Source organism: Triticum aestivum, chromosome 7A, assembly GCF_018294505.1.
Source record: "Triticum aestivum cultivar Chinese Spring chromosome 7A, IWGSC CS RefSeq v2.1, whole genome shotgun sequence".
Lineage (NCBI taxonomy): Eukaryota > Viridiplantae > Streptophyta > Magnoliopsida > Poales > Poaceae > Triticum > Triticum aestivum.
This window is the reverse complement of record NC_057812.1, coordinates 334,927,273-334,954,661: the sequence shown is the minus strand read 5'-3', so window position 1 is coordinate 334,954,661 and position 27,389 is coordinate 334,927,273. Positions and strand designations below refer to the sequence as shown.

The following is a 27,389-nucleotide window of genomic DNA, read 5'->3' as shown; positions in this document are numbered from 1 at the left end:
CTTCTATTGGAGAGAAAGAAAGAAAATATGCTTATAATGCCTAAGAAGAAAGTAAAAACAAACTTCATTCTTCTCACTTGTCCCGTTTCGTCTTCCTCCACTTCCGTGCGAGCCCACGCCTTAGATGTCCATGGCGACGAAGCAAGCGACCCTGCCCAGGTCGGGAGCTTTCTCAAAGGGCTACAACTTCGCGTACGCGTGGGAGAAGGTTGGTACCCGCCTATGCCCCCCTCCCCCCTCCGCGATTAACAGTTCGGGTGGATCTGATCTGAGGCCTCGTTTCTGGCAGAACGCGCCGGTCACAGAGGAGCAGAATGCCGCGATCTCCGCGCTCTCGCACGCTGTGGCAGAGCGGCCGTTCCCGGTCAATCTGGTAAGACGCCGATCTCGCATTTGTTGTTTAAGCTACGCCTCACTAACTGAGATGGCAAATAATGTGATCTCGTCTGGGTCTCTGTAATTCGGTTTCAGTTTTTACCTTGCTGTGTTTGTATTGTGTCGGAGTGCTGTCAAATTCATTTTGTTTTGAAGGATCTGAGATATTTTATTAGCAGTAATAGTGTTACAGACTTTGCAGTACAAGGGTTTAGTGAATTAACAAAAAATGGCGATCACTGTAACATCATTAGCTCATGCTTCCCGTTCTATATTACATTGCCATCAGGGTTAGGCTAAAATTGATCGGGCTGTTATATCAGGAAGATGGAGGTACGGCCGTGCCAGAAAAAGAGTCTGCTTTGGAGGAGGCGGGTGCAATGGATGCTGTCTTGGTGAATACACATCAGGTAAGTTTTCCCTCGTTGCTATTTATATTGGTTGACTATAGGGAACTTTGCGATCTCATTTCTTTGTCCTCCTTATGTTTCATGTTTAACCTTAGGTTGTTTAAGGATAAAAGGTACACATTTTCTGCAGATTGAGCTAATACTTTGATTACCACCTGTAGTTTTACAAATGGTTTGCTGAACTGGAATCAGCTATGAAATCTGAGGTTTGTGCATATGCTGTTCTTCAGTAAGTAGTGCACAGCTTGGAACGGCGTGCAGAGTTTTAACCCCTCCTTTTTTGTTTTTTGACAGACTGAGGAAAAGTATCGCCTCTACGAGAGTACATTAGAGGAACGTGTTAACACATGTGATGACATCCTTCAACAAGTAGGACTGTGAACTTTTCTGTTAGTTTATGTGGAAGAAATTTTGTAGTGAACATACACATCCTTCATTTTAACATTAAGTACCTCCATTCAGGTGGATGGCACACAGAACTTATTTGAAGAACTACAATCCTTGCACTCAAGTGTTGCCATAAAGACACAAACTTTGCATGATGCTTGCGACCAACTTGTATGCCCCTTCTACTCATTCTTGTCTGAATTAACTATCCATTGTGAGATTTCCACAAGAAATGATATTTAGTTTATAATTTATTGTGCATTCATGCCTACTTTAAGACTAAAATTTGTCAGGTTACATTGACGTGCGTGTCTTTTGCCATCTGTTCAGTTCGAATCCCATGTTAATGTTCTGATTATAGATATTTTTTGTCTCCCTACTTATTGAATCATGCATGTCGTTTGCCATCTGTTCAGTTTGAATCCCATGTTAATGTTCTGATTATAGATATTTTTTGTATCCCTACTTATTGCATCAACTAGATATTTTGTTGGAAAATTTACAATTTGTTTTGACATTTCGATCAGTTGATTGTATGTGGTCTCCTCTCCTGCTATACCAGTTCCTGTATGGATCCTTATAAAATATTTTCCATAAGTTGATACTGTGATTCAGTGTTCAGGATATCGGTAACTTGTAGCTGCTCGGTTGGGTGAGGAGTAGGGATTAATCGGCAATCGACCTATTAACTGAATTTGTTGGTAACCCATTTATCAGTAGGTTAATTAGGGCCATATCTATATGTCTTAGCTACATATAGCAATAATGCAGCAGCAACAGCAATAAAGGAGAGGCAACAAGCGGTAGCAGCAGCATATAGCACAGAGCAGGAGCAGCGTATAACATAGCACAAAGCAGATCAGCATATACCACAGACTGCTTGGGTAGGGGGCGGCGACCTGGAGCAGGAAGAAGAAGGGATGCGAGCTCGGGGAGGGGGAGGCGAGCTCGTCTGCTGTGCTGCTGGTGCTGGTCTCGGGGAGGGGGAGGGCGGAGGGGGTGGCCAGCTCGAGCAGGAGGAAGAGGCTCGGTGCCTGTATCCTTGAGGAGTGCAGGCGCCTCTGGCGGATGGCCCTGGCAGCTGCTCGGGGCGGCGGCGGCTGCTCCTAGCCTCCTCCAACGAGGGTTACCACGGGAGGGAGGGGAGAGTGAGAAGGGAGGGAACGGGCTGACCTCAAACAAAATTTTGGAGCCCAAATTTCTCTCTCCCTCTATTTAGTTGATCGGCCCAATGGGATAAATTGGCCTTACAGCCGATTAATCCGCTGGATCAGTTAACGCGATGCATAAGGTGTTATCGCATCCGTGGCCTAGGGATTCAGGATTAACTGGCCGATTACCTTAAATATCGGCCGATATTTTTAATAGTGCTGTGAATTGTGGGATTAAGATAAATTATCATGTTATGTAATTACTCTGGTAAGGATATCATAGGGAATCAATCCAAGTTAGGCTATTGGGAAGTTCTACAAGGAAGACTTGGGTTTGTCAACTAGCTGGACAGCTTACAGAATAAATGCTGTAATGATGATCTCCCATTTTCTTTTTTGTGCATGGCTGTATTATCAACTTGTCATCTGAAAACATATTTTATTTCACCTACTGGAGACAGGTGTAACTTTCATTTTAACTTTTTTATTTTAATTTTGTGTTCTTCTATTTCTAGTAGTATACTACGGTCCTAAAAGCTTATTTATCTTGTAATTTGGCCATCTTGGTCTGTTTTTTGCTTTCAAATGCTTATGCAGTTGGTGGAGAAACAAAGGCTCATTGGGTTCGCTGAAGCACTCCGAAGTAGGTTAAACTACTTTGATGAATTGGAAAATGTAAGATTTGGCATTCTAGTCTGTCTCTTGAAAATAAGTTTCTGTTTGACATCATGAATGTATTTGGTTGAATAAATACCTTTTCAACAATTTCTTCAGTTCAGATGAGAGCATCCTTAACCAAACATACTGGATTCTGCAATGCTCTAATCCTTATCCTATAATTGAATTAACAAACTTAAGAGAAAGCCTACATAATGAACATACTTGTGAAGTTTCTGCTGGTATTTGCATCCTTGCTCTTTCTCAACTGGGTGACTGGTGCTCATTTGTGCAAAGAAGTGAGCTGTCATTTGGTTGTTGAAAGAATATATGGATATGGTTTAGGCTCCATGGATTCCATATCTTTGAGATCTAGATCTTTTCTGGTTGCTGACCACATTTTGCCACTTACCAAGCACTGCAGTTTATCAAAATACTGACATTCAGGCTACTATATATATGTGACGTGATGACACGTGAATCTGTAGTCAAGTTCCATTTGTCTCCATAGGCTGATTCATTTTGTCTAATTACCTATTTCCACTTTTCAGGCCTCTACTAGCTTTTATTCTCAGACTATGAACATTGGAAATGAACAGTTTCTCCCACTGTTGAAAAGACTTGATGATTGTATCTTGTAAGTAGTTGTTGCATAACAGTGACATTTTCTCCTTTTCTGTGTTGAGATTTATGGAGCTCATGTTCTATCCTCTGGTGGATATAGATATGTTGAAAATAATCCACTGTATGCTGAATCTGCTGTTTACTTGGTCAAGTTTCGCCAACTTCAGGTGAAGGACTACGTGTGAGGCAAACTACATTTCTAGTCATAACGAATAAGAGCGTGTTAACCTATAGTTATCTACTTCTTGTATTGCAGTCTCGGGCATTAGGTATGATCCGGTCACATGTCTTGTCGACACTGAAAGCCGCTTCATCCCAGGTGCTCCTCTGTTGCATTTAATATGTAGAGTGCTGTAGCTAATATTTACTGGATAGTAGGTTTACTTATTAGCAGGTTCAAGCCGCAATTCGAGGCAGTGGTTCTGGCAAAAATGCCGTTACAGAGGGTGTGGAAGCATCTCTTATCTATGTTCGTTTCAAGGCAGCAGCTGGGGAGGTATACTTTTTCTACATGATCTATGGTTTTTTCCGAACACATCTGTAGTCCATTGAAAAGTTTAAACCATCTGTAGATACTCTATCCATGAAGCTCTGGTAGTATTCAGTTGTAGTTCTGTACTTCTGTTGTTCCTGATTCTTTCTTCTTTCCAGCTAAAACCGGTTTTCAATGAGATTGAAAGTAGATCCTCTAAGAAAGAGTACGCGCAGGTTCTTTCAGAATGTCACAGTTTGTTTTGTGAGCAGAGGCTGTACTTGGTAAGTTACAACCTTTGTACTCTGTTTTGACCCTAAGTCCTTAACTTGATTATATCCTATCGCTTGCAATATTGCTTTTAGATACGAGGTATGGTGCAGCAACGCATTTCTGAGTTTGCTAAAAAAGAGGCCTTACCTTCTTTTACAAGGTCTGGTTGTGCCTATTTGATGGAGGTAACCACATATTTAGCTAATTATTCTATTTAGATTTCATTTGCTTCCTAAGTTACAACTTACTGTTATATGTGGTAGCATACAGAGAAGTGTAAGGTAGAGGACATTGAGCATCACACTTTGTATATTCAGTGGCCTAGTATTGTGTGTTTACACATGAAATCTCTACTACCTATCTATATGCTTATTACTTACATTACTAAAAAGAACATAAGGTTCCCATTTTGTTCTTTCCTTCGTGCAACCTGTCCACGAACGTCATCCCCCTTCCTCCTCTCCGTTTTGACTCCCCCCTCCCATCTCTGTTTTTTCTCCCATGCCCCCCCCCACCCCCTTAAAAACGCCTAAGCTGTTCCACATCTTATTGACAACCAAATGAAATCATGTTCTCTTCGGTAATCCAATGTTAACAAATAAAATCCAGTTTTTTGGGTACACAATCGCATTAACAATAAAATGGCAGCTAAATCACGGTGATTGTGTAGAAAAACAAACTATTTTTTTTGCGCACAATGTACAAAGGATAGACGAGCGGTCACGGGCTAACCTACTAGAATATTTATGCCGCCGCTGAAACACACATGAAATTATCCAGCGTGTTAAAACGTAAGTAGTTCTATGTTTTCTGCAATATCCATTTTCAGTATCACACTTATATTTTATCGAAGCTTGTAGCATTCTTGTGGTATGATTTGTTTTTGTTATATCTTCTTTACTGTTAGAAAAAAATGTTATACTTGTTTCCCATTTCTTCTCAGGCATGCCAGTTTGAGCACCAGCTTTTTGCTCACTTCTTCCCAGCATCCGCATCAGATGTTTCAAGTATGGCTCCTTTAATGGACCCATTGTAAGATTATTTAACCCCCCTTAGTTCTGTTAAAGCCATTTACGTTCATGCTGGCAATCCTACAAGTTACAAGTGATTTATTTGTGCAGTTCAGCAACTTGATTTGGTAATCCTCGCAAAAAAAAAACTTGACTTGGTATCACGTAAAGTTAGTTTGACAAACCAAGAGGTCAATAACCAATAATGTGTCCGAACACCTTGTTACAAGTTTTACCGCATGTTGTATGTTGCCAGGAAGTACTCCCTCCGTCCCAAAATTCTTGTCTTAGATTTGTCTAGATAGAGATGTATCTAATACTAAAACGTGACTTGATACATCCGTATTTAGACAAATCTAAGACAAGAATTTTGGGACGGAGGAAGTATTGTTTTGTTACTTAGCAGTATAGATGTAGCAAGTCTGGTTTATGTTCTGGTTTACATGCAATATATGTTAGCTATAACCCTTGTGTTGTGCTTAATTAACTCAGTATTAGTGTAGGTCTGTATAGACCAATACTTGGCCAGTAGGAGTATGTAGTTGTCAGCTAGTAGTCAATTTGGTTTTTGCTTGTTCTGCCACCTGTTAGAGATATAGGAATCTGATAACGCCCGGCCGTCAGGTACGGGCACATGGCAAATCGAATATTTCCGATGGCAAGTTTAGTGACGTGAGGATGGCAACTTTAGTTGGTAAGCATGGCTTCATTCTTTATTTTGACAGAAAATTGCCATCGAAAAATTTGATTTGCCATGTGCTCGAACCTGACGTCAGGTACTTATCATTTTCGGAGATATAAATGGCAGGGTTGTGATAGGTTTGGCGAGCCAACGTCAAAACTCGGCCACTCTCATGGAGATGAAACCCAAAAGATTTTCGTTGGGGCGTATGTCTTCTAGGCATAGCCGGTCCCAAGCCCGGGTAAAGGAGGAGGGTTGTGATAGGCTTGGCGAGCCAACGTAAAAACTAGCCAGTCCCATAGGTATGAAACCCATTTGAGCGAGAATAGTACTAGGATGGGTGACCTCCTAGGAAGTCCTCGTGAAAGGGTTTCATATCTAAGGGTTGTGATAGGCTTGGCGAGCCAACGTAAAAACTAGCCAGTCTTTTGGGTATGAAACCCATTTGGGCGAGAGTAGTACTAGGATGGGTGACCTCCTGGGAAGTCCTCGTGAAAGGGTTTCATATCTAGCCTACCCCAACTTGTTTGGGATAAAAGGCTTCGTAAGTAAGTAAGTAATTCGTAACCCTCTCAACGACGTGCCACATCGGAACCCGGGTGTGGTGTCAAATAGGCAAGGGTCGGGCCGTCACCCCCCTTGGTGGCGCGCCGTATTTTGATCTGGATACTGTGGCAAGTGAGCAAGTATCGGGTCGTCGCATCCTTAGTGTCATGCTACATCAACACCCATGTGTAGTGGAAAATGAGCAAGGGTCTTCGCATTTGACTCGACGAGTGCGAAGTGTAAGGAAGTTAGCCGAGCCTAGGAGGATTCACTTAGGTAGCTAGAACGTAGGGTCCCTGACAGGTAAGCTCCAGGAGCTAGTTGATACAATGATGAGGAGAGGTGTTGATATCCTTCGCGTCCAAGAAACCAAATGGAGGGGGCGGAAGGCGAAGGAGGTGGAGGATACCGACTTCAAGCTGTGGTACACTGGGCCGGTTGCAAACAACAATGGAATAGGCATTTTGATCAACAAGAGCCTCAAGTATGGAGTGGTAGATGTGAGACGTGGGGAACGGATTATCCTGGTCAAGTTGGTAGTTAGGGACTTAGTTCTCAATGTTATCAACGCGTATGCCCCGCAAGTAGGCCACAACGAGAACACCAAGAGAGTTCTGGGAAGGCCCGGAGGACTTGGTTAGGAGTGTACCGATTGGCAAGAAGCTCTTCATAGGAGGAGACCTCAATGGTCACGTGGGTACGTCTAACACAGGTTTCGAAGGGGTGCACGAGGGCTTTGGCTGTGGCATCAAGAATCAATAAGATGTCCTAAGCTTTGCTCTAGCCTATGACATGATCGTAGCTAACACCCTCTTTAAAAAGAGAGAATCACAACTAGTGATTTTTAGTAGTGGTCAACACTCTAGTTAGATTGATTTCATCCTCTTGAGAAGAGAAGACAGGCGTGCGTGCCTAGATTGTAAGATGATATCTGGAGAGACTGGCTTCCACTTTCGGATTCATGTCTAGCGAGACAAGCGTGCCGAAGTTGCTAGAACGAAGTGGTGGAAGCTCAAGGGGAAGGGAGCTAAGACATTCAAGGCCTTGGGAGGAAGGAGGGATGCAGACAATATGTGGATGAAGATGACGACTTGCATTTGTAAGGTGTGTAGGATCCGGGGTTCCGCAGACCCTTAAGAGGTTCGAACACTGGGTGCGTGTGAAGAACTCGTCCTCACCAATCTGCCTACGCCCCGATCCCACGACCTAGCTCGACGAACCCAAAGAACGAGAGACGACAGTTTATCCTGGTTCGGGCCACCTTGCGGTGTAATACCTTACTCCAGCTTTGTGGTGGATTGCCTCGAGGGGCTGAGGATGAACTAGTACAATGGTAGAACGGCCTCAGGAGGTGAGGTGTTCTTGAGCTCGATGAGCTGGTGGGTGAGAGGATGATCTGAATGATCCCCCTTCTATGGTGGTGGCTAAGTCCTATTTATAGTGGCCTTGGTCCTCTTCCCAAATGTAAGGCGGGAAGGGATCCCACAACGGCCAAAGTCGAAAGGAGACAACTAGTACAAGTTATCCTGATAAAAGTGGTCTTCGCCTGCAAAAGCCTCTGGTGATGACGCCGCGGTGGTGACGCCGCGGTGGGCTTCGCGATGACCTCCATCTTGCCGTCCTGGTGGTCTTGGTCTTGTTGACCGATATGAAAACCTTTGCTTGATTCCTCGGGACTCCGCGCCTGCGCTTGCCTCCTTGGCATCAAAGAGGAAACTGGTACACTGCGCCCGCTGGCGCCCGCCTGGCCTTGGTCGTCACGGCTCACGTCATGTGAGCCTCGCGAGGTGCATCTTGCATAGATATCTCTGCTCCTCGGGAGCCAGCCTGGTGAGGCCGCCCCCAGGGAGGTCTTGGTGTCGTCCGCCTCGCGAGGCTTGGCCCCTCGCGAGGGTCTTGGGTTGTTGTTGATGAAGCTGGGCCGTACTGGGCCGTCGATGGAGCCACAGCGTGGGCCGCAGGCAGACAAGTCTGGGTACCCCCATTCCCAGGACGCCGACAGTAGCCCCCGGGCCCAAGGCGCGCTCGAGCTTGGTTTCAAGGCGAAGCCAAAGGGCAAGTGCGAAGTGCCGTGGGCCCCAACCGCCTGCGGCCTCGGTTGACGCGTGGCAATTAATGGGATGTGGGCGTCTCCGCTCCCACGCTGCCTCGACAACTGCTCCCGGCTGACAAAAAGGCCGGCCTTTGCCGCGAAGCCTTCATTGCCCTTCCTTCGTCTTGCTCCAGATTCCCTTTCCCTTCTATTCAGAAAACCTCCAGATCCGCCAATCTCATCCCGAATCAGTGACCAATTGCCACCGATAAGGCTGGATCCTCTGTCGCGTTCGGGCGCCAAGCCTCCTGGTTCGAGCCAGCCTTGAGCGCGTCCACCATCACCGAGAAACACCTCGCCACCATGCTCCAGGTGACGGCCGACCTCAGCAATGAAAGAGGAGAGACGACGCTCGAGTTCGGCTCCGCTAAGTCAGAAACCCTGGGCGGCACCTTCTACCCCTTCTTCCAACACAACGTCTTCGCAGGGCTGGTTCCTCCTTTCTCCGACTTCTTCGCCGCCCTTCGCACTACAAGCTCCACGCCCTCCATCATCACCCCAACTCCATCCTCCTCCCGTCGATCTTTGCCTTTTCCTGCGAGGCGTTCCTGGGGGTGATGCCTTCCGTGGCGCTGCTCCGCCACCTCTTCTACCTTCGGGTCAACGGCACCCAGTGCTCGGGGTGCGCCAACTTCGTTGCGGCTCATGGCAGCAATGCGATCTCGTGAGCCGGGAAGGTGGATGTCTTCAGGAATAGGTGGATCTTCATGGATGCCAAGCGCATTCACCCCAGGAAGGGTGGCCTCACGAGAAGCTCACCGATCCCAGGGCGGAGCCGTTGCTGGAGAGGATGGCGGCAAACTTGAAGATCGATGACCCGAAGGCGGAGAAGCTGATGGGGGCCATGATCGTCAAGAAATTCCTGACGCAGCGCCTGGCTCCGCTCCAGGCGCACTCGGGTCCCCTGTGGAAGTTCCAAGGGTGCAGGAGATGACCTCCGGCTGCGTCCGGATGACTTGTCCCAGGAGGAGTTGGACCAGATTTTGCGTACCCTGCTCGGGAAGGACCAGGGCTGCCCCCCCCCCCCCGACTCCTATCTTCTGCTGTACCGCCGTCCGGGCAGAGAGAAGATCGCCGCCTCCATGCCTGTCTTCGACGAGCGCGGGCTTGTTCCTCCGGAGCCTTCCCGGCTCCCGGGCTCGGTGGTGTCGGTATCTTTCGGCGAGTCTGACCAGGAGGAGAGGGCGGACTTGGAGGCGACCCGGGAGGGGGCGGGGGAGACCTCCCCCCCCGCGCCAGACCGACCTTCGCACCCTCTTCGATGATGACGATGCCGGTGAGCACCCTGTCAGGGAGTCACCACGCTCTGTCAGGGTCTCCACGAGGTCCAAGGGCACCCCTCGAAGGAGCTGAAGCAGGGGGTGCCGAAGAAGAGCAGGTTGGCGCTGATCCCGTGAGGCGGTGCCCTCGCCTTGCCGCCGGCTGAGGCTGCCGCGGACCTGGGCTCCGTGCCCTTGTCCGGAGCTGGGGCTCGCACGCCAACGGCCCGGTCCACGAAGCCTGCGGGCATGGTGCTTCAGAAGAGGGTGAGGGACTACGCTGCTGTGGACCAGTAAGTGCGCCGTTTTGGTCTTTGTTCCTTGTTCTTGCCGTTGTGTTTGATGTCTCCCTCTTGTACGGCTAGGCCAATGCCGGTGGCGAAGGAGATGGCGGGGACCATCGTGGCCCAGCAGCTTGTCGTGGTTGCGCCACCTCCGCCACAGAAGGACGGGGCCGGCCTGCGTGCCCCTGTGACTGGGTCGTCCTCCCTAGGCCCGGAGGCCCGTCCTCGCGAGGAGGTGATCTCCGCGGCCGAGCCAACTCCGGAGGTGCTCGCCCTCAGCTCGCCTGCCGAAGTCCCGAAGGCTTTGGAGCCCCCGGCCGCTTCTGCTGCGCCTGATGCTCTGGAGGAGGCTCTTTCTGCGCTGAACCAGCTTCGCGGCGATCTTCAAGGTGCCGATCAGCGCCTGGTGTCGGGGCGCCTGGAGCTGATCTCGGAATGGCTTCGAGCTGATGTGTCCGTCAGGGTGGCATGGGGCCAGGCCGTGGCGGCCTCAGAGGAGGGCAAACAGGCTGCTGGCCTGGCCCTTCGCGATCAACAGGCCGCCGAGGCCCGTCAGCGCGAGGCGCAGGAGAAGCCGAAGGCTCGGGAAGATGCGGTCGCCGATCGTGACACTGAGCTGGAGCGATTGGCACGGGAGCAGGCCGCGGTACGCAGCCGCCTGGAGAAGCTGAAGGAGGAGGCGGAGGCGGAGAAGGCCCAGCTGAATGCCAAGGCAAAAGTTTTTGCCAAAGATCGTGCCGCCTTCGATTCTCTCGAGGAGAGGTCCCACAAGGCGCTGCGGGATCTCTACGGGAGGGGGTTGAAGGAGCCGTTGATGACTGCTGAGGAAGGCCCCGCCGAGCTGCTCCCCCAGCTTGTTATGGCGCTTGAGGGCGTTGTCCTTGGGTCGGTCCCATGGTGGAAGGAGAAGCCCGTGCGCTCTCCACCTCGGCCGTGACGCGCGTCTTCAGGCACCTCCACCTTCGCGACCCCAACTTCGACTTTGGAGCCTTGCTTGGTCCTGTGGACCTGGAGCACTGCGCTGCCGCTGCTGAAGTCGTGAAGGACCAGGTGGAGGCCCTGCTGCGGAAGTTTCTCGCCATCGATCCTGCGCTCCCGGTTGACGGCGCCGCCGAGCCCACAACCACGGCTGACGGCACAGGCGACGGTGACGTTGTCGACGACGGGGCACCCATCATGGGTGATGGCGATGTCCAAGGCTGAAGAAGAAGCTCGCTGGTGGTGCTCCCCTTCATCTTATCTCCTGCGACATGCATCGTGCCTCGTGGAGGCGTAAGAACTTATGTGCTTGGCATTTTTTAAGAGACGGTATGTATTGTAATAATTTGCTAGGATTTACGACTTCCTTCTGGTTTGCTTAAACGTTCTCCGCCGGCAGGGCCCTGCCTCGCGCACACCTCAACCGTTGTTGGGTCGTTCGGATCACCAGGACGAGATCAAGGGTTGAGGGGCTACGTGACCAGTTAGGCTCCTGAGTCGTGATGCGCAGGAGCTATGTTTTTAAGGCGACGCCTTACCTCCTTAGGGAGGGGGGCGCTTTGGCGCCTAGGCGACGCCTAGGTGGGCGCTTTTGATGCCTAGGCGCCCAAAGCGGTCGATTTTCCAAAGCGGAGGGGGAGCGCTTCGACGCCTAGGCGTCGCCTTAGGGACGCTTTAAAAACATAGCTCAGGAGTCTCCCTTGACGTACAAACAACCCTCGGGAAGGAGATGCGAGAGTAGGTCTTAGCGTTCTGCGTCGGCAGGGCCCGGCCCCGCGCATACCCCAGTCGCCGTTGGGTCACCCAGATCACCAGGACGAGACCAAGGGGTGAGGGGCTACGTGACCAGTTAGGTTCCTGAGTCGTGATGCTCAGGAGTCCCCCTTGACGTACGAACAGACCTCCATACCTTTCCTCGTCGAGGTCCCGCTCGGGAGGTGCGCACGACGACCAGGTCCGAGGGACCTGGCAGGGTGGCGTACACTAGGCGTGACCTGAGCGTAGCCCCCGTGCTCAGCCCCCTCGCGCGACTCTCCCGAAGGGGAAGTGTTGCGATGAAGCTGAACACCGAGCCTGGCGGCTCCCTGAGGTTAATGCGGCCGTGAGTTTGCCCCCAGTTGTTTATCACTAGCGCGGAGCATGGCGCTTCCGCACTTGCACGGGCATAGCCGCTCCTCGACCATGTCGACTGCCAGCGCGGAGCATGGTGCTTTCACTGGTGTGTGGATGGGGACTCCCTCTGAGTGGAGCCTCCGGGGCGTGTACATCCCCGCCCTGACACGTGGCTTGCACGACAGGGCTGGAGGAGGTGTGTCTGGGCACTCATGAGTCAGCGCGGGACTCACAAGGCCCTACCTCAAGGCGGGTTGCGCCTGAACTTGATTTGGAGCACTTGTGATGGCCCTGCGAGGTGGTTAGACAACCTGCGCTGAATGAATCTCCTGAGGTTATCACATGAGAAGGACAAACACCAACGACCCCGGGAGATGACGTGAACGGAGCCGGCCCGCCAGGCAGAGCTCAACCGTTGGGTTTATCGATGCTGCAGGGACGGACCCGAGCACAGACGCCGTGCCCAGTCTTCTCATGTGAAAATCCTGAAGAAAGACAACCGGCGTGCGGCTCCCGTGGTGACAAGGCATCGTGTCGCGCGCCCTAACTTACCCGCCCCCGATTAGCTCATGCGAGAATAAGGCACCAAGGACCATGGGAGGTGACGTGCACAGGAGCTGGCCCGCGAGCCAGAGCTTAGCCACTTGGGTTTAGCGACGCTGCAGGGACGGACCCGAGCACAGACGCCGTGTCCGCCCTTAATCATGAGGCGGTCGTGGGTGGGCTTGTAAGGGCCTACGACGATCATGACAACGAAGTACCGGGCAGACAGATGATAATCATAAAGTGCGATGAAGCATGCTTCCATGTGGTGCCTGAGCGCCTCCCTCGTTACATTGGCTAAGTCAGAGGCCCTCCAGAAGAGAGCCCCCGAGCCCAGCTTGAGGAGGACGCCGGGCGCGCCTTCCTACGCGCGAGAGGGAGGCGCCTCGTTCATGGGCGCAGGTCCTGAGGTGGTGTTGCTGGAGACACCGCTATCCTGAGGCTCTTGGCGGAGCAACTGCTTCTTCTTGGGGGCAGCCTCAGGAGGGTAGATGGTGCCCTCGTTGTCTGGGTCCTTGACTGCTGTAGCTTGGTAGGCGCGCTCGAGAGAGCACACCGCATCCTTCGCCTCGTAGGCGATCGTGATGATGTCGCGGTTCCCTGACATCTTGAGAACATTGTAACCATGATGGATCACCGCCATGAACTTGGCCAAGGCTAGATACCCAAGGATGTCGTTGTACGGAAGGCGGATTTGGGCGACGTCGAAGTCGATGAGCTCGGTGTGGTAGTTGTCGCGCTGGCCGAAGGTGACAGGGAGGCGGATCAACCCTATTGGGGTGGTAGAGCCGTCGGTCACTCCTGAGAAAGGCTTGGTGGGCTGCAGCTGATCATAGGGCACTTGGAGGCGGTCGAACGTCTCGATGGAAAGAACATCGAGCCCCGCACCGTCATCGATGAGGGTCTTGGTGACGAGGACGTTGCAGATGACGGGCGAACAAAGCAACGGGAGGGCGCCGATAGTCGCCGCGCACTTGAGCTGGTCGGACGAGCTGAAGGTGATGGTGCACTTGGACCACCTGAGCGGGCGCGTGGCCTCGAGCCTGGGAAGGGCCGTGTTCATCTCACGGGCGAACTGCTTGAAGATGCGATGAGAGGTTGGGGCCTGAGCGTCACCCAGGATGCATGCGATGGCTCAAGGCTCCTAGAAGCCTCCAGCCCCCTCGTCTTGGTGGTGGTCGTCGTTTCTTCTTGGTGGTGGTGGCAGCGGAGGGAGACCAACGTTGCCCTGAGGACGGTCCTCTCGAGGCTGATCTCTTCAGGCGCCCTTGCGAGGTTAGCCCTGCTAGCGGTCCTCACGAGGCTGGTCGCGTCACTCCTGGCGGGGCTGCGGTCGTCCCAGCGTCCTTCACTTCGGCCTCCTTCGCGGTCGTAGCCTCAATCGTTGTGCTCGGGGCGTCGACCGAGGCGCCCGTCGCGGATGGCCCTGGGCTCCTTCATTGTTGTTGTGGCTGTGTACGTTGTGAAAGACGCAGAACGGATGATTGCTCTTGGATGACTCTGGGTGGTCGCAGCCGCGCTTCATCTCTGGTTCAGCTGTGAGCACGGCCGCCCCCTTGCGCTTCACGTCCTTGGCCTTGGCCTTCTTGTCTTCTGGGTCGGTCGCTGGGACCTCGAGGAGGGAGGCGTCCTTTCTCAGATCTCGCGCACTTGGTTGCCATGTTGAACATCTCCAGGGCCGTGCACAGATCCTCGTGTATGGCGAGCTCCTCCTTCATCCTGATATCGCGGACGCCATCAGAGAATGCTGATATGATGGCCTCGTTCGAAACCTTGGTGATCTTGAGACGAACGCTGTTGAAGCGTTGAATTTACTTCTGCAGGGTTTTCCCTGGCTGCTGCTTGATGCGCCGCAGGTCACCCGCGGCAGGTGGGCGGTCACGGGTGCCCTGGAAGTTGGCGACGAAACGCTCGCGCATCTCGTCCCAGGAGGAGATCGATCCCGCGGGCAGGTTCAGGAGCCACGAGCGCGCGCCATCCTTGAGGACCATGGGAAACCAGTTCGCCATGACCTCGTCGTCGTTGGCCGCCTCGATGCTCAGCTCGTAGAGCTGCAGGAACTCGGCAGAGTCGGGGGTGCCGTCGTAGCGTGGAGGCAGGTCAGGCTTGAACTTCCCCGGCCAGACGACGCTGCGAAGCTCGGGAGTGAAGGCTCGGCAGCCCGTAGTGGTCACGGGAGCCCGACGTGGAGGTGGAGCCTGATCTTGGCGCTCACGCGCCACCATTGCAGGCGGCGCGTGATCTTGACGTGGTGGTGCAGGGAGCGCCGGAGCACCTTGCGACCGCTGGACCTCCTGGCAGCTTTCTTCTTCATGCGCGGGCGCCCTGCGCGGCGGGTCACGCTGTGGGGCCGCGCGCCTTGGCCCGAGGGCGACGTCTTGACGGGGAGGTGGCAGAGGCGCTTCATGGGCTACGTCGCCTGCGGCAGGCGGCAGGCGAGGCAGCGAGAAGGACGACGCAGGAGAGCCCCAGCGGCGCTGACAAGCTCGGCGATGCGGTCCAGCCAGTCTTCGTGATGGATGAGGTCAAGGGATATACGAAAAAGGCTCTCGCCCCGCTTTATATATAAAGCAACAACCATGCATACAACCAACCACCCAACACACGGCACCGGCACACCCGACACACAACACACACCCAAGGCAAGATAAAGGGTGCCGCACGACACTACATCACCCTAACGCTACCAAGCACAGTAAAGATAAACAATAAGACCGCTTGGAGACGCCGGCGACCTTCACTATGAGCTAGCCACCGTGAAGAAGTGAGGCTGACCCTCAACGTAGCAAAGACTCCAAGACAGTGCCTCCAAGAAGGACACGGCACTGGAGTGCTGCCACCATCTGATCCAGAAGATCGAGTTTTCACCCGGAGTAAACTGGGGGAGACGGGAGCAGCCGCGACGGAGCCTTTAAGAAGGGAACGACGCCCGCGGACGCTGCCACCGTTGGCCGGCCAAAGAAGCGTGCAGGTAATGCACCCTGACGCTCATCCACCTCCACCAAACCACCACGCCGAACATCGACCATCAACATCAGTGCCACCTGTGTAGCCATGGCTGCCCGCACGCACCCGAGACGCGCGCTCCGCCCATGAACACCGTGCCTCCTGCTGCCAGAGCCGTTACCCTGCAACCAGACAACCCCGAGACCACACAAAGGCCCCAGCTTTGGCCCAACCGGCAGCCCCCGACCGACGGAGCCACCGCAAACACTCCGCCCCGAACATCGGCAGACCTGCGCCAACCCGCCTGTAGTCGAGGAAAGGGGGAGGAGGAGTGGATGCATCCGGACTAGCGCACTCCTGTGCCGGTGATAGGTGACGTGACCGCATCGAGGCCACCCGTCCCTCCTACCAAGCTCCCCACCGAACACACCCTCGTGTCGCCCCACCATGGCAGTCGGCACACATCCCCGTGAGACCACCATCAATCGTGAGCCCATCGACGAGGGACACCAAATCGACCCTCAGCAGTAGCCAAGGGAGCTCACCGGAGATGCCTCCTCGCGCCGCCCGTCGACATCCATGCGCCGGACCAGGAAGATCCCAACGCGGACATGACTAGCACGCCCAGCCAGCCACCCCCACCAGCCCGTCGCTGAGGCAGGGGCGGCCGCTCGCAGATCATGTTGCCCACGACCTGCACCACCAGATCAGGTGGATCTGGGCTAGCCACCGTTGCAGCCTACACCATCTGCCAAGCGTGCACCGCCTCCGTCGATCCCGCCACCCGGCAGGAGCACCTACGCAGCCGCTGTTGCACCGCCGCGCCGTCGGCCTGGCCATGCGCTCTGCAGCCACGGCGCCCCGCGCGAGCGCCACATCCCCCGCCCACGGTTGCATCCCGCGCTGCCTCGACGTGGTTGGGGAGGAAGAAGGGCCCCCGCCGCCGGCCACCACGAGGGGCTTTGCCCTGGCGGCTCGGGCCGGCGGTGGGAGGGGAGAGAGAGGAGCGAATGGGGAGAAGGGGCGGGCTGGCAGCGCCGCTACTTGAGTCGCTCGCGGGGACGACGTGGGGGCCTCTCTTTCTTCGCGCTGCTCCACTCGAGCCAGGTTAAGGGATATACAAGGAGAATCCCATGGTGTATGCTCTTTGCGGATGGTGTGGTGCTAGTCAATAATAGTCAGACGGGGGTCAATAGGAAGTTAGAGCTATGGAGACAAATCTTGGAACCGAAAGGTTTTAGACTTGGTAGAACCAAAACCAAGTACATGAGATGCGGTTTCAGTACGACTAGGCACGGGGAAGAGGAGGGGGTTAGCCTTGATGGGCAGGTGATGCCTCAGAAGGACACCTTTTGATATTTGGGGTCAATGCTGTGGAAGGATGTGGTATCGATGAAGATGTGAACCATCGAATCAAAGCCGGATGGATGAAGTGGCGCCAAGCTCCTGGCATTCTCTGTGACAAGAGAGTGCCACAAAAGCTAAAAGGGAAGTTCTATAGGACTGCGATTCGACCCGCAATGTTGTATGGCGCTGAGTGTTGTTGACTAAAAGGCGACATGTTCTACAGTTAGGTGTGGCGGAGATGCGCATGTTTAGATGGATGTGTGGCCACACAAGGAAGGACCGATCCGGAATGATGATATATGAGATGGAGTTGGGGTAGCACTGATTGAAGTGAAGCTTGTCCAACATCTTCTGAGATGGTTTGGGCATATTCAGCGCAGGCCTCCAGAAGCTCCAGTACATAGCGGACGGCTAAAGCGTGCTGATAATGTCAAGAGAGGTCGGGGTAGACCGAACCTTTTTTTTTTTTTGAAAGGAAAGTCTTTTGGCACTTTATTGAAAGATTGATAGAGTTACATTTTGGAGTACATGCTGGAGCAGGAAGTTCGAAGTTCAGGGTAGACCGAACTTGACATGGGAGGAGTCCGTAAAGAGAGATCCGAAGGACTGGAGTATCACCAATGAACTAGCCATGGACAGGGGTGCGTGGAAGCTTGCTATCCATGTGCCAGAACCGTGAGTTGGCCGCGAGATCTTATGGGTTTCACCTCTAGCCTACCCCAACTTGTTTGGGACTAAAGGCTTTGTTGTTGTTGTTGTTGTTGTTGCTGCTGTACTGGTAGTAGAGTCGTAACTTTCAGTTTCTATATTGAACATTTCAATGAACTTGTATACGAATCTCTTCTAGATATACATAAAGTATGAACTGGAGCAAACTTCCATAATATCACAACTCATCCGAATATCTTGAAACTTGGAAAATGAATTTCTTTGTTGAGCCATGAGTAATACTAACAATTTGGCAAAGTTCTATGATACCACTGTGGTATGTAGGCTCATGTTAGTTGTATCAGAATTAATAATATGATAGTACAAGGATCCAGAGGATCAGGAAATCGAGCAGAGTCCTAAACTCCTAATGTGTATAACCTGAGAGAACAAAGTAAAGTAGCCAATGAAGAACGGAAGATATAGTATACATTACCTGCTACAAGCATTTAACCTGAAGATGAAGATCAGCTAATAATCTCTTCTGTCTTCTTGGATGAGGTTTCAGTGCATAAAGAACTGTCACTTGTGTCCTGAGAGTAGATATTCAACTTTTATAAACTCAAACTCTGTGATAGTTGATGCATATCTGTTATGAAGACAACTGTTTCATTTAAGTTGATTAACTGAATTGCCTTTTCGTTCAGGTGCACACACTTATATGATACTCTGAGGCCTAGACTGATATATGAAGGCAACATTGATTCTCTCTGTGAACTCGTTGACATTCTGAAGGTCGAAGTGTTGGGCGAACAACTGAGTAGACGTGGTAAATCAGCAGCTGGACTCCGTCCAATATTGCAGAGGATACTTGCAGATGTTCTTGAGCGTCTGGCATTTTGTGCTCGGACTCATATTCGTGAGGGGGTACTATTTCAAATCTCTTGTGTGTGGCTGACGTTGTGTTTCTTCAGCCTCTTTTGTTTTCGTATGTACTGTGAGTATGGTTCCTTCAGTCAATCAGCTGTGATGCCCAACTGAAAAAATTATAATGAAAATGTCCTCTTTGCGCACAATAATCCTTTGAACTGCTTGGTATCAATTTTGGTCATCTGTATGAACATGGCTTCGCACATGGAAGCCTCTGCATGCATTGCACAGGTAATCGTGAGAGAAATCGGAGGTCGGTTACTTGTTATGAATTGTAAAAGAAGTGTATTTGATTGTGTTATTGTCCTGAAAATGAGCAATTGTTAGCACATTGACGGCTGTTTTAAAACTTGAAAGTTGGACTCAACTCGAAGCCTCTTGAAGTAACATATTGAGAAGCTTAAGCCCATAATTAGATCCCCATAACTCCTCTGTAGCTTACCCATCTTGCTTCTGCACAAGCATGACAGCCCTTAAAAGCTGAACTGGATATGATGATGCTGACTGCCAAGGCTGAGCCATAGGATTGAAAGGTGATCTTCCATGATTAAAGTGGAAGAAACTTGATCAGCAGATCTGAGTTCATAGGATAATACTCTTGCATTACTTTGTTTTGAACCTTATGTCATGTTTGCACCTAATGTTTTTTGTTTTCTGTCAAATACCTCATTCAATTGTTTAAACAAGTGCAAGTTCTTTTGAGGATGAAACAGCTGTTGTTTTATCTATTGAAACCTTTTACTTAATATTTATCATCTAACTATTTTTTCCAGATTGCAAATTTTCGCCCTTCTGACGAAGATCTGGATTATCCTGGAAAACTTGAGAGATCTACAATTTCAAGTGCTAATGTTAGTTTTCTTCTTATCGCAATACAAATTGGTTATTTCCTGTGCAACTCCTTTTGGTCCTATACATTCACTAAAATACTGTACTATTTTGCTGTATAGTCATGCTTGCACATTCTTGTATCTATATTTTGTCTCACAGATGTGCATGCAAGTTTATGGGTAGATTTTGGACTTAAATGCCCCCCTCCTTGTCTGTATGTGCCAAGATTGCTTTTTCGCATGATGGCTATTTCTGATTTTAAGAAAGCAAATGGCGCTTTCTAACTGAATCAGCATGGGAAGATCTAGTTGAGAAAGGATAACAAATTCTATTGCTTATGTTTCTATTTGTAGGTTAGTGACAACTCAGACATGTATGCGACATGGTACAGACCACTGGAGAAAACAGTTTCTTGCCTGTCAAAGCTATATCACTGCTTGGAATCTTCGGTTTTTACTGGATTAGCCCTTGTATTGTACCTCTCAAAGCTTATGTTGATTTCTCTGGTTAATTCTTCTTTTACTACTTGATGCCCTGTTCATTTGACTTGACATATCACTTAATTCACAGGAAGCCATAGAAGTTTGCTCAGCATCCCTTCAGGTCCCTTCTCCTTTTATCATTGTCCATGATCTTAAAAACATGCTATTTGCAGTTTCTGTATATGCAACATCTTATGTTAGTCTTAGAAACGAACTGTTGGTCCTGTGAACAGAGTGCAAGCAAGGTCATTGCAAAAAGAGCAACCCCAATGGATGGACAGCTTTTCCTAATTAAGCACCTTCTCATTTTAAGGGAACAGGTGGGCATACAACTATCTAATAGTCGTAATTAAATTCATTAATTCATCTGGCAACTCATTGATTATATGTTTACAGATTGCACCATTTGAGATTGAGTTCTCAGTCACACACAAGGAGCTGGATTTCTCCCATTTGCTGGTATGTGCAACTTTATCTTTTGCATGGGAATGGGAAGTATGGCTTATTTGTGCTGTATTCCATTGCATATTCATGTGAATTTGTTGCTGAAGCCTTGTATTCTGGATTACATTTGCTTTCATTATATATATTTTGCATACTATGTTACTATATTTTGTGCACTTTTTACTAGGGGTGTAGAATAACTTATTCTATACTCACGCTTACTTTAGCATTCCTATATATATATGTATCACATGTACCTGGGTATCACCTATCGAACAGTTGCGTTTATTCGGTTCCCTGGCACCCAGCTCGCTATTTTCTCTCTTCTAGTGATTTATCTCGTACCCATTGGCCGAACCATACGTTGCCTATGCGACAGGTTTTATGCGAGCGCAGGCCTGCACACTCTGTTGCAATAAATGGTCCCGCCCCAGATGGGTCACAACTGCCCTCATGAGGTTCCACCCCGTTATATGTATGACGCGCGTTAGGTTCGCTTGTCAACGACACACGCTACGCCATCCGTTCTGCTGACGCTCCTTGCCGGATGCGTCGCGGACAGCTCATACTCATACGGCTCCCTGTGTCCTGCTTCACAGTTCTAGCGCAGATTGCTTGTGTTGACTACTATGCACCACGTTATTTTATCATCGCAACTGGGGCATACCCCAACAGGCATGTCCTTGGCTCGGCATCGTCGATGCTGGCTGCAGAGTGTGCCATCCGTCACCATGTTCTCCAGGTACCGGCCACGCTTGATCTGGACGGTCAACATGTGCGGCGATGATGATGTCTGATCTGGGAGCCGGGGTAGTTGTATCTGCAGCAGGGGGCTCGGCAGGCATACAGCAGCCAGATCCTAGGATGTCACATCTTCGACTTTTATACTGAGAGAAAGGGAGATAAAGAGGACACAACCACCATTGTCACACGACCGTGCTCCATCTCCTAGAGTGCCGCCTAGCTCGGTCATTGGATCGGGGAGCACTGCCGCGTGATGTGGTTGCAGATTGGGCAGGGGCTAAGCGAAGCCGGCGCCGCTTGCGGTGGGGATGCAGGAGAAGTGGAGGTGGAGGGAGTCGGCACCACGAGGGTGGAAGGGGGGCAACACGGTGCGGGCTGTGGGAATGAGCAGCCAGCAGCCGCTGTGGGGGTGTATCACGGTCATATAGTGGAATTCAGAGAAACAACAAGATACACACATGATCATCTCACAATATAGCGACTCCAGAGGCCTCTCCTAATTATGATACGAGATTACATGGGAATGCTGGAGACTGACCATGAACAGTGGCGGCTAAGGTTCGACCCAGAAGGCAAAAGATGCCAACTAGGGTTTTCAGTCGCTGGTTATATAGTCCAGAGAGCAGGTAATGGAGTAAAAGTAAAAGACATCAAAAGCAGAAAGGTAAAAGCACTTTGTCGGGGAGGATTGCATGATGGATATGTGGACACACAAGAAAGGATAGTGTACGAGGATATACGTAATAGAGTTGGGGTAGCACTGATTGAAGAGAAGCTTGTCCAACATCGTCTGAGATGGTTTGGGCATATGCAACGCAAGTCTCTAGAAGCGCCAGTGCATAGTGGACGGTTAAGCGTGCTGATAATGTCGAGAGGTCAGAGTAAACCTAACTTGACATAGGAGGAGTCCGTTAAGAGAGATCTGAAGATTGGAATATTACCAAAGAACTAGACATGGACAGGGTTGCATGGAAGTTAGCTATCCTCGTGCCAGAACCATGAGTTGGTTTCGAGATCTTATGGTTTCAACTCTAGCCTACCCCAACTTGTATGGGACTAAAAGGCGTCTCATTGTGATGAGATCATAAAAGTTTGTACTCCCTCCGGTCCAAAATAAGTGTCGCAGTTTTGAACACCTTGTTGGTAATAAGTACTCCCTCCGGTCCAAAATAAGTGTCGCAGTTTTGAACTAAGGTTCAAAACCGCGACACTTATTTTGGATCGGAGGGAGTACTTATTACCAACAAGGTGTCTCGTTTCCTTTTGCTATATTTCAGTATAATAGAAGTGATCTGTTGGCAATACCAAATAAGATGCACCTATAATCTTGTCTTCTTTAGAGAAAACTTAAACCCTATGTTTTTCAAATGCACTCCCTACTTTTCCTTTGCATCTACTCCCTCCGTCCGGTGAAGAGTGTACATCTAGCTTCAAAATTTGTCCACGAAAGAGTGTATGTCTATCTTCCCAATGCACTTTAAAGTAGAAAATCATTACTTCTCTCTCATCACACGGTAATCAAGACCAATAGCAATCCACACATGGTCTTCTTAATTTGTACATGCACTTAGCTCATTGGGGGTTGGGTAATTAAAGAGGAGAGAGATGGTGGCTTCCACCTTTCCAATGCAATTTTTGCTTAACTCCATAATTTGTCCTAAAATTTCTAGATGTACACTCTTCACCGGACGGAGGGAGTATCTGTAGTGAGCTTGGATTTTTGGAAGCTTGATTAAGGTTTTCAATAGTGTAATATCACTTTGACTTAATCATGTGATCTCCACAGGACCAAAGCTTTTTTTTATTATCATTTAGCTATCATCATGCTGATGTTATTTATCATGTTAGTTGATCATATTTCCTAGATAACCAAAACAAATCACGTGCTCCTTTTACAGGATCACTTAAGAAGGATTCTCAGGGGCCAGGTCTCATTATTTGACTGGTCAAGGTCAACATCACTTGCTAGGACCTTTTCTCCCCGCATTTTGGAGAATCAAATTGACGCCAGAAAAGTAAGCAACTTGAACCGACAGAATTTTGCCTTTTGGCTTACAAGTGATCATTTGCTATCAAGTGTAAGATGTTTTTGTTATTCTCCCATCGTTTGTACTATTAAGTTTCATGCACCAACCGGTAGAGTCAAAGTCTGAACCGCTGGAGAAGACTTACTTCAACAGCTACTAGAAAGCAGCATTCCATATCGTGACAATTGGAAATAAAGTGTGCAGATGTGCATGCATTTGTGAGCATAAGTCGGACTTTGCCTGTGCTGATGTACAAATGCATCTTCACATGTAATGAAGCTGTTGGCAGTTGCTAATGTCTAAAATATGGCAACACTGAATACTCAAACATGTTTGTTTAACCATTTGCGCTCAATTTTGTTGATTCCAGCTAATTTCCCTGCGAATACTCTTTTATTTCAGGAACTGGAGAAAGGCCTTAAATCTACTTGTGAAGAGTTTATAATGTCCATCACTAAACTAGTAGTGGACCCAATGCTTTCTTTTGTTACTAAGGTACGGTTAATCGAAACTTAGCCCTTTGTATTTTGTTTTGCTGTAATAAAATGTTCACTTTTCTCCCCACCGTTTCCTAAATAACACACAAAAGTTCCATTTAGTCTATTTGACCTCTAAAGTTGGGTCACATCCTTGGCCTCACCTTCCCGAAGCGTGGGTTTGTTTCCTTTACTAGTTTTGTTCTCTCTATGCCAAACCCTTCTCTTTCTCGTAAGAATGAGGTATAGGTAGGGCTAACACCGAGGCTGGTTTTAGGGTCTTTTTTATGTCATCCTGCTTTGCCCATGTGGCCTTCCCTTCAACTGGTTTTGGAGGCAGGTGCATTCTTGGTCTTGACACAGATAGGGCTAAGGACTTGCCGGTGTGTTCAGACCTCCTGCGCAGCGCTCCTCCGCGAGACTGGACATGGTGCCAGTCTGCTGGGGGTCTCCCAGCTGCATCCTGCGCAGGATCCAGAATGAACTTGGGATCTGGTTATTGAACTTGCTGCTCTGCTACTGCTTCAGGTTTGTCTCATGCTGCCGGCAGAATAGAGTTGCCCTGCCCAGCTGGAACCTGTTTGATATTCTGCCTCAAGCAAGTGGGGCACTCCAATCGCATGGGGTTATACAGCTGGATGACCAGATGTCCAACTTGGCATGTCAAAATTTACAAGGAAAAGCAGTCATACAACCAAAGAGTTACCAACAGTACACATCAAGAAGTTCTGAATTGGCAACCATTAGCAGGAATAGAAGACACCGGTGCGTGCATAGTAGCTCAAGACCAGCCCGTACCCAATTCCCCACTTGTCACCTCCCCATTCCGTCCCTAATCCTAAATTATAATCGTCTGTTCTGCCTGTTCTCATTGTTTATAAGGCGGTAAAGCGACCTAAGGCGAGTACCACCCGCTCTGACGCCTAAGCGGCGCCTATGCCCCTAAAGCAGGCATATTTCTAAGCCGCTGTCAGGGCGCCTTATCACTTAAGCGTCTAAAGCAGGACGCCTTAGAAACAAGGCATGTTCTTTTGCCGTTAGTTTGACGAGCGTTTCTTTCAACGGGACTGATCGTATGTCATGAGCACTGAGAGCAAGCTCAGGTGGCCGTTGAGCGTGTGGGCGCATGGCTGTGTATAGGTCTTCTACGTGCAGAGTATCATGGGAGTGGAAGGGAAAGATGGAGGGGAGAAAGGTCTTCTACATGCAGAGCCATGAGAGTTGGAGGGAAAGATGGAGGGATGGCAGAGACAAGTAGAGAGGACGGGAGATAGAAGAAGGGTGACATGGACGCCATGATGTGCAAAACAAAACCAGGTTACATGACTTTCATATGTGGCCAATATACTCGAACTTGTAGCGGGCAAAACTAGCTCTAGGGGTGGGGGGTGGGGTGGTGGTAAACAGCATGATACATTGGATGTTATGTGGACATTGGAGATGCTGCAGAAGAGTAAAGTGGACTTCTTTCTTGCTGTAATAACTGTAGCAGTCCTGAAATGTTGCCATTTTGTATTGCAAGTTGTGACTATCCGAATCTCTAGTATTAATCAGGCCATCATTTTATAGTTCAGGCCAAACAGCGAAACCAGAATGTGAGATGTGTGACCACAATCTTAGAAATCAGTGTTATATCCAGTGTTGTAGGCTATACTCTAAAATTTTGATTGTAACACGATTCACTTGTATGGCAGGTAACTGCTGTCAAAGTTGCACTGTCCTCAGGTAGCCAGGGCCAGAATTTGGATTCTGTTCTAGCAAAACCCCTTAAGACACAAGCATTTGCTTCATCCGATAAAGTTGCAGAGCTGGTTCAAAAGGTACATGTCATTTTATGAAAAGCTATTTACTACTGTGCTGCTTTTCATATGTTATGGAACTATTCATTCTGCCAAAACAGGTTGGGACTGCTATTCAACAAGATCTGCCCAAAGCAATGACCAAGTTGATGTTGTATTTGCAAAATCCGTCGACAAGATTAATTATATTCAAACCCATCAAGTAAGGTTCTACGTCCTACAACACCCATCAAGAATACCATGGCGTTATTTATCCACTGAGTAGTAATGCTTACCTGGCCAAAGTTAGCTACCAACTTAAGTTTTTGCCATAAGAAATCATTCATATATTGATAGAAATCAAATCCTTGTTAGGGAAATAGCAACTTGTATTCCCAGGATGCCATACGCCGATATATATAAATGTACTGGAGCCCAAAGCGAGAGCTTGATGAAAGAACCTTTGTAGATCCTCATCATCCTTAGGGGCGGTATTACACAATTATGAATAGACAACTCTTCTCATTAAGTGGAGAAGTAAATAGGCACAAGAGTTCAGCAGCATGTGCGGGGATCAAAGCCTGCAAACTAGAGGTTCTTTGATCAAGCTCCGCTTCTACCCGTTTCTATTCTGTGTTGTCATTTATGCAAACTAGAGCACTTGAAGCATATCTCCACCTAGTACTGCTACAGACGCAATTTTTATATTTTTCAAAGGTCCCTAGTAGTTGAGCAAATTTTTACCTTACCATTCCACTGTTTTCGTAAAATCAGTACACTTCCATACATCATTGTCAATCGTGGTACTTTTTACTTGTGTGCATCATCTAGATTTTCACACAAGTACCTCGTTTAGTAAGTTGAAATGTGCTAAGCTGTACGCAGCTAACTTTTGGTTATGACTGAATACAAGATTGTCCTTTATTCATGTTTTCTTATACTATGAAATTCTAACATGTATGCTGACACTAGTGATTGTACACTGAAGAGGGTCAAACACGTTATGTACTACTAAAGTTGTTTTCTGCGAGTTTCTTCTTATGCTTTTTTCTTTGTTGTAGGTCGAATATAGTTGAGGCTCATATACAGCTACAGTCCCTTCTGAACTCAGAATACTCGGCTGAAGAAATTCAGTCTATTGGTATGCTGTCTATATCTGATCTGCAATCTCAGCTCGACAGTCTTCTGTAGCCCATACATTTTCATCTGTTTTGTTATGGTTTGTCCTCTGAGTCTTAGTGAAGAAGTGCACTCGATTGTTCAACTAGAGTGATGTTATTTTTAATCCTGTGATCAAATTTACACACACTTTGATATGACATCAATCATGGTGGATGGCTAATACAAGATTGTTGCTAATGGGTTAGCATATCGGATTGATTATTTCGTTGCTCCTGTACTCACATACTAGAAGCATATGTGTGTTGCTCTTCGATTGTTTTTTTCCTTTCTTTGCTTTACCCCCTTTTATATGGAATTCGTTGCTTTGGCAATTGCCATTAGTGTGTCACAATCATAGGTTTTGTGTTTTTTCCATGGGCTAGCTTATGAATTTTTCCATGTTTGCATTTCTTGCATTCAAAATCATAACAGGGCAACTAATAAAAACTATTTAAGATGCACCAATCCATTTGAATGTAACATGCACCAAAAACTACGTTCTAGGTCGTGTAAAAAAAACTATGTACGTTGCAGCAGAAAACTAATCTCCAGGACATTGGACAGAGAATCTTATTCCCGTTTTGACATGCGCAAGGAAAAATGACTAAGGCAAATGTCATCTAAGACATGGAGCTGTCGATTGTGTCTGCAATTATGTTTTCTACCTATATCCTGGTTTACTAGTCTTCTTGTATTTTAGATCATATTTTAACCATGAT

The 27,389-nt window shown here is 49.0% G+C and overlaps 1 protein-coding gene across 4 annotated transcripts; it reads left to right on the top strand.

Annotated features, from left to right (window-relative positions):
- LOC123154367 (conserved oligomeric Golgi complex subunit 3) lies at positions 1-26,892 on the top strand. Of its 4 annotated transcripts, none has more exons than XM_044573123.1 (25): positions 1-208; positions 290-373; positions 665-785; positions 947-991; positions 1,080-1,154; positions 1,248-1,343; positions 2,921-2,998; positions 3,532-3,617; positions 3,705-3,771; positions 3,861-3,923; positions 3,996-4,100; positions 4,256-4,360; positions 4,442-4,534; positions 5,293-5,381; positions 18,505-18,724; positions 19,501-19,578; positions 19,912-20,028; positions 20,129-20,161; positions 20,274-20,360; positions 20,437-20,499; positions 23,127-23,243; positions 23,658-23,750; positions 25,426-25,551; positions 25,632-25,732; positions 26,571-26,892. In XM_044573123.1, the coding sequence occupies exons 2-25, from the start codon at positions 315-317 to the stop codon at positions 26,698-26,700; spliced, it is 2,247 nt and encodes a 748-aa protein (XP_044429058.1). In that variant the 5' UTR covers positions 1-208; positions 290-314; the 3' UTR covers positions 26,701-26,892. The 4 variants fall into 4 exon arrangements, with proteins under 4 accessions (XP_044429058.1, XP_044429059.1, XP_044429057.1 ...); XM_044573124.1 differs by having other exon boundaries at positions 29-208; positions 699-785; positions 25,632-25,737; XM_044573122.1 differs by having other exon boundaries at positions 30-208; positions 699-785; positions 3,999-4,100.
- Positions 26,893-27,389: the final 497 nt, after the last annotated feature.

What these genes read in the sequence shown, in the direction of transcription:
- LOC123154367 (XM_044573121.1), top strand. Translation starts at nt 125, where the DNA reads ATGTCCATGGCGACGAAGCAAGCGACCCTGCCCAGGTCGGGAGCTTTC. An exon ending in GTGAGCAGAGGCTGTACTTG is followed by an intron (nt 4,361 to 4,441) that starts GTAAGTTACAAC and finishes TATTGCTTTTAG; the next exon opens with ATACGAGGTATGGTGCAGCA. An exon ending in GTTGTGCCTATTTGATGGAG is followed by an intron (nt 4,535 to 5,292) that starts GTAACCACATAT and finishes ATTTCTTCTCAG; the next exon opens with GCATGCCAGTTTGAGCACCA.